This window comes from Stigmatopora nigra, chromosome 3 (genome assembly GCF_051989575.1).
Source record: "Stigmatopora nigra isolate UIUO_SnigA chromosome 3, RoL_Snig_1.1, whole genome shotgun sequence".
NCBI lineage: Eukaryota > Metazoa > Chordata > Actinopteri > Syngnathiformes > Syngnathidae > Stigmatopora > Stigmatopora nigra.
In genome coordinates this window covers 5,767,422-5,788,879 of record NC_135510.1, presented here as the reverse complement: position 1 = coordinate 5,788,879, position 21,458 = coordinate 5,767,422, and the positions used below count along the sequence as shown (strand labels likewise).

Genomic DNA, 21,458 nt, shown 5'->3' with positions numbered 1-21,458 from the left:
TACTTAAAACAACACGCCCATAACATAACAGTCTTTTATAGTCTCAGTTTATCGTCCTACTGCATTTAAAGAAAAACTGTCACAGCAGTTTTCCAAAAAATCTCAAATATATGAATATATTCTCTTTTTTTTTATTTTAAATTTACAATTTACCAGGGTTGTTCACAGCAGTCTTTACGTTCACTCAATCCAACAGTTTATTCATTTTAATTTGACTTTACAGGACCTTTAATTATTGAAATCAAATAGCTCCTTGAGGTACAATAATCAACTGTCTCCTCTCAATTTGAATGTCCAGTAAAATATACCCTGCATAAAAATAAAAAGCCAGACTATTATTGTATTGGAGACACCCAAAGGCCACAATAGACCCGGAGCAGGTTAAATTACCAGATTTCATTGTGCTCCTTTTCTCCACAAGGATTTACAGGGCTTGCTAATGCAAGCGGGGAGGCAAGGAAACACTATGTGAGCTTTGCTGTCCTCACTAGCCAAGTCTGATTAATGGGCCAGGTGGCTGACCCCACTCTGGGTGTAGAAAGACATAAATATGAGACACACGGATGCACCAGCAAAAAAAACCTCATGGACAAAAAACAGGTGTAAGGGGCAAGCCTGAAATGGAAACGTGATGTTAGGAAAGGTGAAGAGATAGATAGTGAGGCACTAAGATTTGTTTTTAAGTGTTATTGTCAGGTCACGCCAATGGAAAACACACTGAGCAAGAGGTGTAGATAACAATACAACAACAACCCAGAAACGTGTTGGAAAACAGATCTGTCTCCATTTCACGCCATTCGTAATATGGGCCTCATTGTCTGTTTTTGTGTGTCCATTTAGCACTATTAATCGGTGTTAAGGAAAAGCACTATTATTATTTTTATATGACAGACACAATTAAATAGCGGTGCAGTCATGCCAGACTGGGCCCACACTCAATTTTTTTGTATGCTATTTTTCTATTTTGCCATCCCTACTTGGCTGTTCTTCCTCATTGCTATTCTCATCATCATCAATCAACTAATAGAGGGAGGATCCCTCTCCAACTCTGTCTACTTGGTCTGGTCATTTTCTACATCCTTTGGCTCATATTCAATCATCGACTTTGCTCACTTTCACGTCGTCATTTGTCATTCTCGCAGTTGCTTTCTCTCGACTCGTCAGCCCTCTTTACTGCTTCACCTCTTTCTCCAAAGTGATTTTTACGTTGATTACTATCTAAACGTTCGACTTGGCTACTGTTGCTATGGCCGGGGATAAATTCGTTTTGCATTGGACAAAAAACATTTTTTCCTCGCGCAGTGTGCTCTCCTGATGAGACAAATTGTGCTGCCAATATGAAGTAAAATGGTGATGTTTGTAAGCAGTTAAAAAATGGAGTTTAAAATCTCCTTTTCACTCTTATCAAGAGTGAACATATTTCATTTTTTCAATAGCCATCTTGGCTTGACCTGTTTAGGTTACTCATTTCAATGGAATGAATTTAAAAAGAAAGGAAACGAAACTTTTACAGTTGACTGAAATGCAAACCAAAGTTTCCCTATGAAAATGGCCTTTTCCCAACATTTAAAAAAAACTAACATTACTCAAGTAATCATATTTTAACAGAATTACAGGACGACTCCTCCCCACTCAGCATCGCCGCATAGTATGGCTTCCTCTATATCAAGGGTGGACTCTGGTTGGTTTGCGGGCCGCATTAACGTCATTTTATGTGGGCCGGACCATTTTAGATAAAGAACTGGATTAAAAGCCTTGAATATTCAGTTTTTTTATAGATATAAACCAATGTTTTTTTTTTAATATATAATTTTTGATTTTACAAAATGATTTTTGAACTAAAAACACTGAAAAAATGATTAAAAAAATGACAATTACTGATTTAAAAGGGGGAAATCAGGAAATTGAATATACATCTATACTCTTCATTTGAATTTGATCCTAAAACAGAAAATCGCCGCTCATTATTTACTTTCTCGGGCCACACAAAATGATGCGCTGGGCCAGATTTGGCCCCCAGGCTTCTACTTTGACACCCACGCTCTATATTATGTACACATTGGGATTTGTGCATTGAAAAGGGTCTAATAGCAATGAGTACTCTGTTTCCGATCATTCCTGCCATTGATTTTTATCCCACAGTCTACATTACATGAATTAAACTCTAATTACACCTGCATCTGATAAACGCAACTCATAATGTACTGTAGGCACGCTACCTCACCTCTGGGCCACCGAACACACCATCTCATTGCCGCTAGTGAAGCAATACGGCCATTAGCAGAGTGTCTATTATACACATGATTAGCCGGGGGTGAACGAGCTGCCTGGTAATTTGTGGTGGTCTAATTTGCCTGTGTTTTGTCTTCTCTAACCTCGGGGCAACAGCAGCTAGTCAGTCCGCAAATGCAAAGGCATGCAGAGCTGCCAGTAGGTTAGGTTAATTATGGCTGGTTAGCAGAGGTTAATTGTAGAGATGGGTTTGTGCTTCCTGGGAATGCTGAAAACCTCTGTTATGTTTCATGAGTTGAAGGATCCTGTGTTGAGTCATTGTGAATGTGGCACTAATTAGCGAATCAAAGCATCTGTTTAGCTTGTATTCAATACTTCAGACAAACCAAATTCATTCAATACAAATGTAGTGTAGTATTTTGCCATTGTTATTCTCAAGTTACTAACTCCAAAAGCAAACTACTGTTCATATATTCCTAATGAAATTCTCTTCTCCAATTAAGCAAAGGAGCACAACATTGTTTATCTATGAAAAACCCTCCTTTCAGAATAAGAGCAATTCAGAGTGCAATGGTGAATGAGTACTTGGGCTTTCATTTTATTCCATATAGCTTTTGAATCCTACAGAAAGTCCTATTCAGCCCCTCCACACACAATCTTCAAGTTTAATTTGAACCATACGACATCCGAGAGTGTGTTCAATTACCTCATCTTATTTTCTGAACCACTTTATCCTTACTAGGGTTTTCAATTAAAGATTTCTGAATTTCTTAAAAGTACAACAAAGCGACTTTTTCCCCTTTTCTCTTTGGCGTGTCAACTTGACGGTCTTAAACAAGTTAAGTGGACCCCCTCCCATCCATTTCTTGTCATTCTTTGAGAGTGCTGGCCCACCCCAGCTAACACAGGACAACCACCCGAACTGGTTGCTAGGCAATGTCAGGGCACTGATTGACAAAATAGCCATTCTCATGCATATTTTCCTCCAATAGAGAACTTCAAAATAAAATGAGTGTTCATTGAATGTGAGAGCAAGCCAGAGTATGCCAAAAAAACTCACTTAAGCAGGGGAGAATGTTAAAACGTCACACATTTGAACCCCAATTCCTCAGAACACTTTTGCCTGACTCAGACTACATTTTTAGTCCAATTCTAGCCGGCATGACTTGTGTAGTTTGACATCTATACCGACTGTCGTTTTAGCATCTCAAACTCAGTCAACTGTTAAATCGACTATTTTTGTCATCTTTACAGATTCTCCCATTTTGGACCCAGTATATCAGGACACACGTGCGAGAAACGATCAGATGGTGACCCTGAGGTGTTTGGTCCTCCGCTCCAACCCGCCACTTATCACAGACATCCGCTGGTACCGCAATGGTGACTTTGTCCCTATGCCAATGCCAGACCTTAAGGCGACCCCCGAACTCAAATTCAAATTGAAGCCTACCAACAATGGCTCTTATGAATGCAGAGTCAGTAATAGTGCAGGAACATCAACATGCAGATTTAATGTCTCTGGTGAGTAAAAGGCCAATTGACAACAATGTAGCAACAAAACGGTGCTGTGTAAACTCGAGTATTATTATATGGGCACTTTGCAATAAAATAAAATTCATGTTTTTTTTTTCCCATCCACATTTATGACGCGTTGCACATCCCACGCATTTTGACCGTTTCACACCATTCCAACTTCAAAATGTTCTAAAACGTCACATACTGCAGGCTGTGTTTTCGCCCCTGTAAGGCTTGTAAAAATGTTCCTTCAATGCTTTCCAGCTCATCCTTACAATCCGGAATTCTACTATGACACACCCAACCCTGTCAGGATTCTTAAAGGGAATAACTACTCTTACAATCTGCAGTGGACCCAAAAAGATCCAGGGGCTGCAGATCAGGTCATCGGCTATTCCATCAATGTCCGAAAGGTAAAGGCAAGTGAAATGAAGTTATCTTTGATATCTGTCTGTGTTATGTTTGGTTTATGACCATTCCAGGATCCAATGAAACAAAAAATACATACATACTTTAACGCCCAAATCCCAAATACTCCTACTCAGGGAACACTCGATCTGAACCACCACTTATGCATTCGAAATAAAGTTTATTTTCGTACAATCCATAGGATACACTATGGCTATGCAGTATGCTTGACACTGCAGTGGCAACCCTTCTTTGAATTGGCCCCCATGGCATTTCAAATGGCTGATTCTTGTCTCTGGGAAGTACATTTTAGTGGCCGTCAGGGGTCCCTATAAGCCGGAGCCCCAAGCAAATGCCTGGTTTGCCTGTCCACTAGCCAGTGAACCACCTTACTGCTCTGTCTGATCGCATGCCCCCTGGGTTTTAGCCCTCCCTAACCCGTTGGATAAGGCAGCCATGCTGGTCAGAGGTTGACAGAGCAGAAAATAGACCTTGTAGTCCGTATTTTTCAGAAGGCAGATCTTGTGGACCACTTCGTTTTGATTAAAATGGCCATAAAATTGTCGTGTCGGTGGGATTGGGCGATGTTGGATTTGGCAGAAACACCTGCTAATTGTACCACAGAAACACACATCGGTATGTAGTGGAGTATGCATGCAAAATTATCATGTAAGAGCTCTGTGAAGTTCATCAATTGGGGATTTAGTCTGATTGACCAATGATGACATTCACCTCTTCCTTTTATTGCTTCTACTGCAGCTCACTCAAAACTGTCAGTTTATTTTCATGTGACAGATCCTTTCAATCCAAGACCTTGTAGCAAATACAGTTTGAAAAAAACTGAGCATACACATGGTGTGCCTAAATTGAATGTGCATTATAAGAAAGTGAAAAAAAACACATTGTACAATTTAATCTAAGTGGCTGCTTGCTTCTTTTTTTTAATAGCAATATAATTAGCCTCCTTCCTTTTTCAACTCAAGCCCTCAAGACCGCCTTCCTTTAGCGTGTATGCGTGTGTGGCTGCATTTTCATGCCAGAATGTCCACTGTGCCAGCTTGCTTTTGTGCAGCTGAATAGTTGATTCTCCTCCTATTTTACTACTGGGATGATGGCCAAATGAAGTAGGGCTCTATAGAGAGGAAGCGTATTAGCAATGTCCTTTCTTTTGATTCCACTTTCATTTTGTGGCTCCGACCTTTCACTTCGCCTTCGCTCCCTGCGGTTGGTCTGTCAGTTCAGGAAAAAAAAACATACTAATTTAAACAAACTGAGAGAGAGAGAGAGAAAGAAAACTCACAAAAACATTAGTTCACATCATATTTTGTTTTATCTGCCCACCAGACTGCTATTTTTCTAACCCTTCACTCACATGGGTTGGGGGGGGGGGCAGTAGAGTTAATAATGTATGCCTGCTGGAAACCCCTCAGTTTCATTTCCACTCCTGTGTTTTAAGGCACTATTGTAATTGGTTTGTATCAACACTTTGTTACATTATTATTGAAATAGATTTTCAAAGAAAACAGGCAAATTTACCTTAACTGAATTTAACAAAATTTCCAAGAGACAAAAATAAAATGGGAGTCATTTATAAAACGTAAAAAAAGAAAGAAGCTAAATCTTTTTTTGCAGTACCCAAAGTATTCTACTTGAGGCGGGAATTTATATTTCCTTTTTATTTGGCATCAATTTAATGTGAAAACAAGATTGTTCTCATTATTTTGACTGAGTCACAAGCTCTGATATCATTTTTGAAAAACAGTGAGTAAGTGTTAAAGCGAAGAGGTAAATGGAAATGAAAGGGAAAACATTAAATTTCAATGGTCCCTTCCACTATTACCCCGAGTAGGAGAACATTGGAAAGTAATACCATGTCAATTTCACAAGCCATCTATTCCGCTAACACTTTCTACAGCTCATCCTCTTAACGCTTCAGCACTCCATCTTTTTTGCACCTGCCCAATGATGGGGGGCTCTCAGGGGACATATTGAGACGATAACACACAAGCATTCTTATCAGACGTTGTGGTGCAGATGTCTTTACTGTAGAATTGACTGTTTGGAACACCCACACATATCGCCCGTTTGCATCTGCTTGTTCGGTTATGCACTTGAATTGATAATATACACATATATATTTTAAATCCTTTGTTTTGTTAAGGATAGTGTTCCACCTTAGTATTATTTTTGTTCTCCTGTATACACATTTTCTCAGGGGCAGTTGCTGGAATTGGCAAGATATATTCTGGCCATAATGAGACAGTTTATACGAAGCAATGATGTTTATTGTGTCTCAGTGTTGGTTGAAATATAGGGAGGTTGGAACTGGATTTTTGTTGTTTTTGCATGTTCTACCAGCCACTGTTGTGTTTGGATATGTTAATAGGCAAAATGTCAAATAGGCTGCAGAATCGCATCTATTTAAATATCAGTTGTAGAGGAAGGTTGTATTTGTTTGGTGGCTTAAACTGAAATTCAATCAATAATATCCCGCATAGATCCATTCGTTGTTTTTGTATCTACTGAATTAACTTGAAAAGATATGTAATGAATAGCTCATGAAAAAAATATTCTAAGCAATTCAAAAAATGGTTTTGGTTCGGATTCAAGGTTAACCTAACTCATGTTTGTTTCAAGTAAATTTTCCCATACAAAAACCCATTTAGGGTATTTACAAATGACTTTATATCGCATCTGCATTCTGTCATCACATTTGATACTCTCGTATATGGTTATTTTTTCAAAACCTGGAGTGAAAATGGACTCAAGTGATCAGAATGGAATCTTTACTCTAAGTGGCCACTTAACTGTGATCTGTGACCTCCCTTATCCGACTTTACATCTACTTATGCGGTTTGGATGGCCAGTTTTTTATCATACCAAGCACACGCGACATTATGACTCAAGCAAACCAGTTTCTTTGTAACATCGTGTCCAGGATGGGCAGTATGCCAAAATTGCTCTAAGCCTAACAAGTATAAAAGTTAATTCATGTTTTCATGACCCCAGCAAATTGGAACTTAATATTAGACATTGGGGCATGTTCCTTTTCAAAGTCAAATACGGGAACTATTTTTTTATTACAGTTTAGTAATATTCAAGTTCTTATACAGTTGGTTACTTAGCTACCGCATTTAAGTAAATTTAAAATAAGCTTCATACCATGTGTTTTTCTTGCACTTCAATATCTCACTATGGCTCTATCTTTTGAAATAATGACTGAATGAGCCACAATATTTACATCTGGTCCTGTACCCCATAGAAACGCGTCCATACAAACACTCCCCCCATTATCATATATATGAGAAATTTGGGGTTGAAAAATATGGGGATAACTCACGATGAATTGCAGGCATACCTTGACGCTCATAAATGCATAAGCATAATCTAGCCCGAGGGGCCGATGTAGTGAAGGCTAATCTCTCTCAAGAATCCAGCGAGATTCAAGTTGTATGCGGGCGTGCATGCGTACACAAACAAAGACTTCATATACAGACTGTTCATATCAGTCGACTGCTGGATCAAGTCATGAAAGAGATCCATTAACAGAGGATGAGAGAATAATTAACCTCACATTCTTTATTATTTGAACAGACCTCCCCCTCTCATGTTCTCAATTCATATTAAGTTTATATGCCTAATTGTCTGTTTCTATTGTGAGTGCCTCTCGATCTTACGTCTACTCACACATTATTTGGCTTGCTGTCTTCCCAAAATTCTAAAGGAAATATGTTGCAATTACATTCAAATTCTAAGGTTTTAAGGTCATATTCCAAACCTTTTATTCCTCTGAAAACAAATATTCCTATCAAGCATCCACTGGACTCGACTTGCCTAGTCAACACACACACTTATTGCATATTGTCGTTATCAATTGGGGAAAAAATGCTCAAATCCAAATGTTTATGTTTTTCTTTATATCCAAATAAAAAACAAAAAATGCATAGTAGTTCACCTGTCTTCTGTTTTAGCTTTCTTCTATATAGCACAGCGTTAATGTTTATACGATACATGAATCTTCACATGAATGAACACGAGGCGTCACTCTTTCCATTGATGTGAAACCAAATCTAGATTAATGTGTGTTCGCATGGTAAATAAATTGAAATAAATATGATGTTTGATGGTAAGGCTCACATTGCAGATGCTGAGCAGATATCTGCTCCAGTAAGCAGAGATTTTCAATAGGGAAATAATATGGTTTGCATTTGATCAATAAACTCTTTTATGATTACTGAACTGAGATAAGTTAAAGTAGAAAAATTCCAATTTGCTTGATCCATTTGTCAAGCACATCTTGTATGGCGGAGCCCCGGGTTTCCTTGTTATCCAAATGAATGGTTTGGAATATTAATTCAGTAGCTAAGGCAACGATATAGGTTTTATCGCATTTTCAGGCAATTTAAATCAACCATCTCTATTGAAAAACCTGTCTGCTGCTCACTACAGTATGTAAATCCTCTGCACTTTGAGTTTTTGAACTGTTTCACACACAAGCACACGTAAACACATGCACACAGACACACACTTCTCCAGCATGCATTACCTGATAATGGCATGCCGTGGGTGCACCAGCTTGTCATGGTCGAGTGGGTGACCTAACACATTAGATGAAGCTCTGTACGGTCTTTAAGTAGTTATGATCAGAAGCAGGTACACAGCTAATGGAACCGTCTGTACAGGCCTGCACTCAAACAGAAAAAACACAATTGAAATGGTATGAAAAAAAAACACTGTCATGCCTGATTTACTGTCAGAGGAACTAAACCCAACATGTCATTTTAAAATAGATTTTATAGGCATGTCTGGATTTTTTATATAATTATTTTCAATGTATCGTCAAATATGTCTTCTGATTATCTTCTTATTCCATTACATTACCACTTTATGTATACAGCATAGTATAAATATACTATACACATGTTTTTACCGAGAGAATGCCTGTCAACTCTTTTTCTTCTTGTGGACACTAGCTATGCAGTCCTACTTCTCTTTTATTTGTGAATCAATCATCTTGATACTTGGTACCTATGTAGCATGGATAAGAATCTATTGATCTTTGGACTATTTTTGCCTGCAGGTTACGAGTTAGGTAGACTTGTTCTTGTTTAAAAGTCACATTCGAATAAAATCTCAGAAAAAATAGCTCTATTCAAAAGTAGCAGCGATACGCGCATTCCTCTCGGTCGTCAATGGAAATGTGAATTGCATACTCTGTTGTAAAATTTAAAAAAAATAACAGGATATGTTGATCAATCCGACGCCATTAGTGGGTATTCTCTGTAAAGTACACACCCGAACGACTGCATTCAGGGATCCTCTTAGGTAATCATATTTGAATTGTGTGGATTTTTATAATTAGTGTCATACTTAACCTTGTGTCCTCAATAACTCATTAGTTTTGTCGGAAAAGGAGCCTTTAGTGCTGGTGACACGTACTGGTATGAGTGATAGCTACATAGTACATATCTTGAGTACCACTCTTGATGTTTGAAAGTAGTGGGATTTGCAAACAGAGACACACATTCCGTAACAAAAGGAAATGTTGGAGGTTTAAACTAATAATTAAAAAAAACTAAGTCAGCCTAGACTGCACTGCAGTCATGTGTGTAAGTTTGCCATATCAGTGTCTCAAGCAGATTTGTCGTATTTGTGATCCTGTTTGTTTTATTTGAACACAATGGGAATTTGTTCGTGGTTTCTAGTGGTTTTTCTTCCCCCGCACACAAACAATATATGCCTGAGTTTTCTTTCTGTGTCTCTCTTGACACTGATATGTGTTCAATCCAGAATAAGCAGAACCTGATGTGGAAGCAGATCGACCTCAAAGGCAAGGAGCCAGAGATAGGAGCGTTGATGTCCTACACCATTCCCGACCTAAGAATCCCCCTTTCCTATGAGGTCCGACTGGCTCCCATCACTAACTACAGCCCTGGGGAATTTGTCAGTCGAACTATCCAGTACTCTGAACGTGAGTCCTCACACAGATACAACTATGTATGTTGAGTACTCTCATGCGAGGTATAGCAACATACATGTGGGTAAATGTATCTAACAGGAGTGAAAATCCACTATCCATTCATGCTCTAGCTTATTACAGACATGCAAAATTCCCGATAGCCTAGCTATGGGAACCAACAGACTGGATTAAATCCGATTGTCTTGCGATCTCCCAAGACAGACTCTTCTTAGAAAAATTTGTTTATTTCCGTTACATTTGTAAAACTCTAAAAGATGACATTTGCAATTTTTTTAATATGTGCTAAAACATCCACATAAAGGTCACAAGCATGTTTTTGGAGAAAGTCTCACATAAAAGCTAGCCCTAGCCCTCGCATTCATATATATACTATGTATTTACTTGTTAACCAATTATGTTTACTAACTATTTGACCTATTTTCTTACAGCGTACACCTACTATAGACCCTCAGGTGAGTCCTTTTGTCTTTCTGTTTCCACATTCCATTATCAAAATGCTTAATAATGGCACATGCCCCATTATTTAATTAACGCATCTTCATTTTCTTTCCCAACTCATGTTGTACAAATGGAATTTTTATTTTAAAAAATCACCTAAAGTAAATTCCCACGCAAACTGTGAAGGCCAGAACTGTGAGGCCAACTCGCTGACCACTGGTTCCACATACAATGCCAGATAATCTGGAATACTTTGATTTGATTGGCTAAAATTTCTGGCATTTAAATATTGCCTGCTAACTGTAATATCTTCAACTTCCTATAAAGGTTGGCTTTTATTTGCATTTTGTTTTTGTTCTAAATTGCTCAGCACTTTTTTCCACTGGGATGTATAGGATTAACTTGTTTTCTTGGCTTTCACTACCTCCCTTATTATATCCAATTATGTGAGGGAAAAAAAACATTTTATGGAGGTAGGTGTTTATTTGTCTTAAATTGATGATGCACACGGCAACTATTTGGTAAATCTGGCAATGCATCCAAACAATATTGGATGTTTTTTTTTTTGCTGCGTGGAGCCAGATTGTTATTACAAACAATACCTTATTGCGATTGTCAGCCATACTTTTTGTTTATGTTCTTTTGCGTTCTCTTGAGGTCCGACCTCATAAACTCTTTCCATAGCTGATCTTTCCAGTTTTCCCCCCAAGTGTAGCATTAAAGTACATGAAACCAGTGAACGTTAATATCCTCCAAGTATCTCCAAAGTATCTCAGTCCCTCCATGTGTCTTCATCAGCCAGCTGAACACTCCCTGTCCTCTTTATTAAGAGACATGCAGCATTAGTTTGGCACGAGTGTCACTCAGCTCTGCATGCAATTAAAACAACAGCAGATTGGAGCAGACTGCGAGAATAACGGTGCAAATTGGAACAAGTAGGTGTCTAGTCATAGATTAGCTTCTTGAAACAAATAATAACACAAGCCCTCTTCGCATGGAGTAGCAGACACAGTAAGCAAATGGGGCGCATGGATTTATTGAGTCAATACATTGTTAATGAACCGTATTTTGGCTGAACAGATGAACAACTGAGCCTGCATTGCAAACATTTAACCTTTTATATAGGGCACTCATTTAACTTGTTGGCTGCTCATTGTTGGTTCTAAGCGTCCAATACATTTTGACCGGAAGAGGCTGATTGGTCACTGCTAGCCCTCCCAGTCAGATTGGATTGGACCTTCACCGCCACTTATTTACTTTGTTACACTAGAAGATTCAGTTAACTTATTTTTTTTTAAACCCAAAAATTGACTGTGCGCCTTAGAATTCGGGCATAATTATTCACCACCGATCCAGTAAAGTCCATGAAACACACATTCATCATTCATATAAAACAATGTAACAAATAATACATTAATAAATTGTACAATAATGCAATTTCAATGACAAAGAACTGGGAAACGCAGCAGATTGATGGACTCCCACGTCATATAATCAATCAAATACACCTTATGTGTGGAAAATAAAGTTTCTCCTTGATGGTGCGCTTTATAATTCAAAATTCTTTTGTTTGTTGAAGTTATGTCAAAATCTAAGACAGTGCCACAGGGTGGATGTTCAGTGCCCAAGGCAAGTAAAACAGTTTACTCCCTTAGGACAGCATACTCCTCAGGTTATCATCGCCAACACCCCGTGGAAAAAAATAGTCAAAGAAAAAGGCTCCGGGGAAGATATAAACAGGATCTGGTTGGCTGAAGAAATTCATTTTTTAGCGCTCTGTTTAGAATTATGTTCTTGGTGAAAGTCTGACTATTTCAGACCAAATTCTAACAATTGCTGTAAAGTTATATTCTGATAAATGACTTGACCAGTGTCTTCTATTTTTTAATCACTTACCTGACTTTGAACAAGTTTTTTTTTTTGAATTTTAGGTTGCAATCTGTAATGTTCAACCTATAAACAAACAGGCTTCTGTGGATATGCTTTCCAGGCACTCATTCACTATATTGTTGCCTTTCTTCAAGCCAACCACAGACACATTTCTAGCAGTGATCTATGTAGTGGCATTCTAAGAGCATTCCCTGTCCGGATCCGTTGATAAACTGCACTTGGCTACGTTCCAATTCTCCGCTCTTCACAAAGAAAAGCACCAAAAGTCACACTGTGCTCTTTGGGGGGAATGCGTCAGTGCATGTACGTACGTGAGCAGGGTGGGAGTTGGGTCAGTGGTTTGAATTAGAAACAGCAAAAAAAAAGGGCATCATAGTTTGATGGTAACCCAGGTCAGGTTTTGATTTATTTTGCTGGCTCGCAGCTTGCAAGTATGGATTTTTAACCATTATACAGCCCAAGATACAAAGCACACACTGGTCCTTTTCATTAAATTTGCTTGTAGTTGGGTCAGTTTGAACTTGGACAGCATTCTTTTCATAAATCCAACCGTTTTCTCAGACAATAGTCAGGCAGGGAAGTTGGCAAGATTCAAACTGCCATTTTGCTTCTATGTGTCTACAACAAACCTGTCTATTTTGACCTCTAAAACACTTGTGACTTTTTGTTTTCTTCATATTCACACATCAGGCCACGTGTGTGGGTTTGAGGACCAGAGGATTTGTGGTTTTTCACAAGACCGAAGCGATGCATTTGACTGGACTCGACAGAATCACTTGACCCAGAATCCGAGACGGTCAGCCAATACAGGTCCCGAGACGGACCGCAGCGGAACTAAAGAGGGTGAGAAAAACGGGAAAAACTTGTAACACACACTTTCACACAACTGCTCTGAATGCCACTTACTTGTTCCCAGGTTACTACATGTACATCGAAGCGTCACGACCGAGGGTTCAAGGGGACAAAGCCCGTCTGCTTTCTCCTCTTTTTAACGTGACTACGATGAGGAGCCCCAGGGGTTCTAACAGAGTCCCTTACTGCGTCTCCTTCTACTACCACATGAAGGGCAAACATATTGGTGAGTGAATGAGAGATTAATAACGTACACACTTAAATTCTGTTGAGAACTTCCATAGAAATAAGATGCACATGCAATTGATTAATCTGTATGTTTACCTTGAAACCTCATATAAGGTAGGATTTTTATTCAGCAGTGCATTTACAATATATACAGTATCTGGTCAAACTTTTGAAAGTATAAGACAACAATAAAACGACCATAGTTGCATCAAAGCAAGAAATGACCAGTAAAATTAGTGCACAGTGATATGGTGGGAAGTGTTTGTTGGCCATTTATTTTAAATTCTAATATGATTGGTTACTTCTGAAACCAGGCACTTTGCCAAGGATAGAAGTGTCTGCACACTTAATTCGTTTTGCTGTCTGAGTTTTTTATTTTTACTTTCTGTCTTGAAAAACAGTTTTTTTTTTGTGTGGAGGTTCTAACTCACAAAATATTGCTGGAAAAGTTAAAAATGAATTATCTTAGTTTTAAGTTTAAGACCAGAAAAAGTTGGCATTTGAACAAAGCTCCAAATACCTTTTTATATCCAGCCTAGTATTGATCCTATATAGTTAATCCAAATGGTCACATTTAGAGAGTGTGATGTCTTCTATTTGATCGAAATGGTCGTGAAAAAGCTTTGTTAAATGTCTGGAGCTGTCTAGGCAAAGTGATAGAAGTCAGCTTGCACTTTCAAATAAGTTTTTATTCAAACGTAATATACACTACGCATTCATGTTATTTCACCTGACATTGCACTACTTCTAGGGAACATTTTAGGTCCTGCATCTCAATATGATATGATCACCTGTGACGTATCTGTGTAGCAAAACTGTGATATTGGTTGCAAATTACAAACATCTTAATATATTTAGTTTTTGGCATAGCATAGAAAATTGATAAAAAGCACATGGTATGTTGTGACAACTGGAGAGTATATGTAGTAACAAATGGCACTCTCTTGAAAAAAGTCAAGAGATCTGGCAATTCCGATTCCGTGTTTTTTTTTTTTTTTGGCCAAATCTCTAATTCGTGCTTGACCCAAACTGGCAAAGCTGGATGTGTTGACAATAGCGAGGGTGGCAGGTCTGTTTCTGTGTGTGTGTGTGTGTGTGTTTGCTTTTGAACACGGCAGTGGGTGTGTGATTTATGGCAATGGCACGACACAATCAGTCACTTGGGTAAGCTGTTCATCATAATATGCTCTGTCACACAGCTCAAAGGCATCCAGCTCGGAGCTTGCACAACTCACCACATACACGTGTACGCACACACACACAAGCCTACTAGTATATTCCCACGAGAGTAGCACAAGACTTCATAACGTTCGCAAAAGGGCTCTCTAACAACAGTGTACCTTAATCCAGAAAGTTCCTGTGGTGCAAGCAGATGGTCAAATAAATGCTGTATAAAATATCCTGTGAGCATACCATTTACAAGCCACAAATTTAAATCCCTGCCTGCTATTGAGAGCGCAAGACGTCTAATTGTTTTTTGAAGAATGCCAGTGGCACTGAAATATCAGAATTCGCATCTTAAATTATTTGGAACAGCTACAGTTTTCATTAAGTTTTGAGAAAAGAAAACAAGATCACCAAAAGAATAAAAGAAAAAAACGACAACAGGTTTCACTTGTTATTGAACCTGGCCAGTTTGGTCGCCGGACGTTTGGTCGCCTGGACGTTTGGTCGCCTGGGCGTTTGGTGGCCTGGACGTTTGGACGCCGGACGTTTGGTCGCCGGACACCATAACCAGTGTATTTCTGTTGTGAGCCATTTTAATGTTCTCATTTTATTTCTTATATTGTTATTGTTTATTGTCCAAATATTGAGAACCACAGAAACATGGCCTTTTTCTCCAAGGTGACTATAAATTAAAAAGTTGTTATCACTGATGGTCTTGTACTAGTGTTTGGCAGTAAGGTGTCGAAATCTGTCGCCCATTATAGCTCCTTTCCTATGATTACAACATTCCGTTAGCATTGTACACCCAGCTCGTCTACAAGCTGCCCTTTCATCGACACTGTCGCTCTCCCAATTTGCCTCCAATTTGTTCTCACATTAATTGCCTCTCCCTGCCTGAGCTGATATCGCAGTCACAGTGGGACCCCACATGAAAAAATAAAGGAGGGGATGGGTTATACGGTCAGTATCAGAGTACTGTAGCATTGGGGAAAAATGGTAAAATATTTCAAAAGATAGTGAAGGCTGTAATAGAGATGCAAGGTGAAGTAAAATGGAACAGAAAGTGCGGCTAAGGCGGCCCTTAACACATTAATGTCCATACAAAGGGAAATGACACAAAAGCTCAGTTACCGATGCACATGCACTGGAGTAGTTGAGAAAAGAGAAACTACAGAAGGCCTATTGAATAGTGCACTTGTACGCTATTTTATATGACAAGTTTTTGTTGTCTTGATGTTGTGCTTGTGTGGATAAGAGTGTAGAGCGCCACATGAAATTCTATATCTGGCTAAGTGAGGGTGTTGTGAATCTCTTGGTTTTACCTGCTGTAAATGCAATTCTGTGTTGGAACCAGCACAACATCAACATTTAATGAAGTTTCTTTCAGTGGCCGTGGTGGCTCTGTTTTTGAAAACTTCCACTGGCAAGCTGACTTGGAATTGTTGGGTGCTTTTGCCAAGTGATAAAAGAAAAATGAATGGTTATTTTAATCAGTCTTCCCTTGTACAGGTTTTTTCTTGGTAGAGATTTTTAATTAAAAGAATTCCAGTGTGAGTTACAACAGAAACACAACTTTTCGACATTATATTCAATATTGCATGGCTCAGATTGTTTGATTTTTAGCATTATTAACATTCATGCTTGCACAATAAAATGGAGTTGATAAACATTTGCAGCAGCACAGGTCCCTGAAAATGGAAAAAACACAAATTGCTGCTTTATTGGTTCGCATAAGGCACAGCGTTTGCTGTCTGTCTCTGCAAGAGACATGTTTGTTCTAGAAGCAGCGAAACAGATGAGGGTCAGACCGAGGCGAGAATCGATGTCAGCACATTTCTACTCGCCCAAATCGAAAATTCGCAACGCTAATGCGTGTTTGTCTGTGTGCGCGTTTGTGTGTACCTCAAAGACAAAACCCCAATCCAGATATGCTCTCTACTGCTTTATTAAGAACCCTTACCAATTCACCCTTACAGTATTTATACTCCTTTCCCCATCTCTATTTGGATGTGTCTTTTAGTCATTGTAATGAAAGCGAGCATGTGTCTCAGTCTTTGGCCTAGAATTGCTCGAATTCCCTTTCAAAATGAACTGATTGTGACATTTGGCTACTAAAACGACTTTTTCAAGCACGTTACTTTTCCTGTTTTATATTGGCCTCCCATAATGGACGGAAAATTCCAGGTTGCAGATTCATCAGTCGTCAGAAATAGTGCACAAAAATGAAAATTAATATCATTTCAGAGTACCTTGCTGTAATATTTCTGGCATGCTAGCCAATATAATTATTTAAAAATAAAAAGATTATAATACAAATTAGAATGATCAATTTAATCATTTCTACAATGATTTCGGGTGGTTTGTGCTAGTTTTGTTACGGAAGTTAAAATCGCCCTGATTCAAATTCGCAGTGGCCCACCTGTGACCCAAATTAATTGTGCTCTGAGATGGCTAATATATTCACTAAATTATACTAATTTCCCCACTGCACAGGAAATGCCGCAACACATTGGATGGGTCACTACCCATCCAAAGAGCACAAAAGAGACAGACTGAGTGTGTTACTGAGTGTCTTAATGCAAAACAATGTTTGTGTCATTTATAGTCTCTACTTACCCTTGGCACACAACCCTTGGGATGAAATGGAATGTTAATTACTTACTAGCTTGATTATTTCAAGGTTTCAGTCACATTTTCTCCAAAACATGCAAATGTCACCCATGAGAATAGGGAGAACATTTGTGAGCATATGGAGCGATACATTTTCTTACAAAAAAAAGAAGAAGCATACTCCCACCAAATAGTAATGCATGAAATACCTTAGCCCCTACTGCCTACGCATGTGTTGAGAGACTGGATGCTGGTTAATATTGCACTTAAGAGCTGTCTGGGAATTTCTTAACAAGATGAATGGTTCTTTAACAACTTTGAGGCTGAGGAGTTGTGTTCTCTGCTTATTTACAGGGCCTAAGGGAGCATGAGTTATGCTATGTTTTCACTGTCTGTTTTACTTACTAGCTTCCTATTCTAGGGGATTCCTTTAGTGATGTTACAATTTAAGCGGGATGACCAGTCAATTAGCAAATATTTGTCGTCAAAAAGTTATTATTAGGCCTCTAGAAGTGAAGAATTGCATTCATTTAATAATACTAAATTAGGATAATCAGTGTTGTTATGTTGAGATAAACTGTTTATTGAGTCTCACATACCACTAAACCACAAATCTTCCATTGTTACTGATTATTATTGGTTTGTGTAATTGTTTTATTTTTCAATTCAACATTATGCTCAGTGCACATTTCAATAGCCAATTATCTGAGACGTGTTCAATACATGGTGGAAGTGAGACATCTTGCGTGGGTCAATATCTGGAAATGTTTCAGCCTTTGGAGTTGAATGTCAAAGCCACAATATCACAGTCTAATGATGCATCCTTTCTCAATAGCCCTTGTCCTCACGACTGCAGACTTTGTATGAGGGGTGTTGGGGTTACACCTTGGATTAACCATTAGCCAGTAGTATCCAGGCACATTCTTCAATAAATCTGATTTGCAAACCTGAGATAAAAATAAAAACAAGGGAAACATCCAACAATATAATGCAGTTAACCACAACCTTAATGCACAAAGTACTGCATTCTGTTGCAGATACTCCTCTTGATTGGATGTTTTATGGTCTGCAGTGTCCAATCAATGTATTTAGACAGATTTTTTTCCGTATATTTTCTGAATATGCCATGTTTTTTGACAGGAACTCTCAATGTTCTTTCAAGAGTAAGAAGCATTGGCATTTCTTCTGTGGACTCCATGTTGTGGACCAAATCTGGTCATCAGGGACCCAATTGGAAGAAGGCCTACTTTGACATCAGTCCCAGTGGACCATTTCAGGTATGACATTATGGTTAACATGTAATGTCCTGAAGTGATTGTGTCTCTTTTAAATGATGCCAAAGGTTGGAGAGAGTTGATACAAAAGATTTAGCAAAAAGTTCCTGTTTCTAAATGGAAACAGTAACCTTTTTAGTAGCCCCTGCAGCTTTACACGCATCTATTGGGAATGCAAAGGCATGCCTTGACCTAAATGTGTGACCCAATCATCAGTAGTAGTGAGCTTAGGACTGTTTGTTGGTTGTCTCTGAACTATCAAGCCCAGGGCATGTTACAACTCCATTGTGAGTAGGTTGCCCCAAGAATAAGAAGAAAAAAAAATAATAAAGAGTTTATGCTGCTTTTATTTCCATGGTATTACATGGTGTTGCTTGCTTTTGTTCTCAACTCTCTCATCTTTGGGAGATATACTCTTTTTGAGGGTTCCTCTACTCTGCATAATTCTCTAAAGGGAATTCTCCTTTGCAGCCTAGATAGAAAAGAAGTGGGGGGGTGAACACTGGCGGTTTCTTGAACTAAAATGAATCCGGCAAAACATTGGGTTTCAGTCTTTTCTTTGTAATTTGATTAAAAACAATTTCTTGAGAAAATTTACAAGTAGTGCAGGGAAAAAGGAGTAAAAGAAAAGTTGCACAAACGCTTACTTGCAGTAGATGCTGAAAATTACATATATACTGTTATTAATCTTTTTTTCTAAATATGAACAAATCCTGGTAAATAGCAAACTATTGACAAGGTTATAAACTCCATTTATTCCAATGACATACAAACGATCTTCAAAGCATCTGTCATGTTAGTGCCTGTGCCAAAATTGTAAATTTTGCAACCGTTTGCCAATGCTCGGTGGACGTCATATAGTTGAACCAATGAATGCATACATCAAAGCTAATGACAAGAATTAAAAATGTGAAACAAATGTGAATTAACCTTACATTTTAATACGACATCTGGGGGGGAAAAAACTCTAGCCTGTGCTATACATCAATTGAAGATTTGGAACTTTCCGATTTTTTGTGAGGGAGAACCATATACGAATATATGGAGACCTTTTGAATGAACATTCAGCTGCTTTTTCTCCTGAATGTTAGCAAGAAGCTCTGCCAGATTGTTTTTGTCATTGAGAATTGAGGACAACAACGTTTTAAACTTTACTTTATCACCGTTCAAAGTAGGATGTATATAACCCAATGGCGTGTTCCTCATTGCAAACGAGTGATGACGCACACCAACTTTTCGAACTATTTTGTAAAGATACAGTACAAAACCCATTAGAGAATGTTTGATAATATATCCCCCCAAACTTAAGCCACTTTGTGAGTCACGCCATACCTTCCATCCATGAATCATTATTTCCGACTGTCCATCGATTTGGAATGATTATATCCAAGGCCAAATTTACGTCAGAGCAAGCTATAACAGGATTTAAGGTTTTTCTTTTATCAGGGGTCATTAGGTTCTGGAACTTATTCTGGCCAATCGGCCACTTTATCAACATTATAGATTCGTAATCATAGTCAGGGCCAGATTTGTGGAGTATTGCATTAAACAGCAAATGTAAATAGCTATTATGTGGCATTTAGATAGGTGGGTATGTCGGCTCTAAGAGAATAGACATAATGGGGGTAAGATGTACATGCTATGTGGAAGAAAGTAGTCTGGCAGCAGCAGTTACTGGCCTTGTTTTCTGCATTACAGCGGACAGTGGCTCATTTTATTGTACACTTTTTTTTTGCCACAATCGTAAAGCCAGGAAATGAACATCACAACTGTTTTCTGTCTATGCGCTGTCCTTAGGGTACGACAAAGCTATACTGTTATATTCCATACTTTGTTGTTGTCGACAAAGGCTGTCCATAAAAAAAAGACTACCGAGACAAGATACTCATTTCAGTCTCTAAATGAGAGTATGTGTTCCATATTGCAAATAATGTATTTTATGGCAAGAAATCACCATTATATTTTGTGTAAAACATTATTTACTACTTCTCATCAACATTTAACATGAACATCATCTGAAATGGAGACTTGTAGGTCCCTTAGCATTGCAAATGGATATTTAAGTGTGCACTTTCAGCCCAATCTGTAAGTCACTAATTGTTTTCGACTCCATCTTTGAGCTCTAATTTGTACTTTGCAGTACTTTTTGATTTACAAATGAAGCACTAATTATCTCCTATTCACATTTCCTTGCATCTGAGATAAACATATCTTAATCTTTGACCTGCAGCCTGTCAGATATCCCAGTTTTCTTCACATTTGTCATTTACCGCCTCCTAAAAATCCTTTGTTTGTTTGGTTTCCATCTAGTGATGTCCCAACTGGTGAGGGCATGCAAATGTGTTTTTCTCCCTCTTGAGCATTTATTGATTTCAGTACACGTTGTATTTTCGTGGCACATTGTTTGTTTTGCACTTAAAACATTGCAAATACTTTAATTTCGGGACTGAAACAGCCAGTCAAACTTGCCTTAGGAAAGTGGGGACGTTAATTAGTTCCCAGTTATACAAAAAGAAGAACCTTACTTACCATGTTTAATCATGCATTTGTCTGGAATAAAATTTTTATCCAACTTGATAAGCTTAACATAAGATCCAATTAAATTCACATATACGGATGTGTACACACCCGCAGTTATTAGCTATGACAGATCAAGTAACATGTTTATATATGTGTACTGGACTCTTGCAAGTTCTATTGTAATGATTGCGGATTCTCTCATTGTGTGCAAGCTTGGAGGAAATCGAAACCATGATGAATGTAGACCGAAGACCTTCGCTGGGGGGTGTGCAGGCCTTTCATTAACTTGGTTTCTGCAGCAATGTGCTTCCTTCACTCGTATGAGAACACGTGTGGAAGAGTGT

The 21,458-nt window shown here is 38.4% G+C and overlaps 1 protein-coding gene across 6 annotated transcripts in view; it reads left to right on the top strand.

The window, feature by feature from the left end:
- mdga1 (MAM domain containing glycosylphosphatidylinositol anchor 1) overlaps nt 1–21,458 on the top strand; it is a 212,743-nt gene that overhangs the window by 72,447 nt on the left and 118,838 nt on the right. For 5 of the 6 annotated variants that reach the window (XR_013325792.1, XR_013325790.1, XR_013325791.1 and 2 more), the window contains 7 exons: nt 3,487–3,753; nt 4,012–4,166; nt 9,946–10,126; nt 10,564–10,587; nt 13,154–13,306; nt 13,380–13,541; nt 18,461–18,597. Coding sequence is in view for 3 of the 6 variants with exons in the window: in XM_077712583.1 (XP_077568709.1) it covers nt 3,487–3,753; nt 4,012–4,166; nt 9,946–10,126; nt 10,564–10,587; nt 13,154–13,306; nt 13,380–13,541; nt 18,461–18,597 (1,079 nt within the window). In the remaining 3 variants the exon portion in view is untranslated. The remainder of the gene's footprint in view (nt 1–3,486; nt 3,754–4,011; nt 4,167–9,945; nt 10,127–10,563; nt 10,588–13,153; nt 13,307–13,379; nt 13,542–18,460; nt 18,598–21,458) is intronic. The other variant, XM_077712584.1, reaches the window with a different exon arrangement.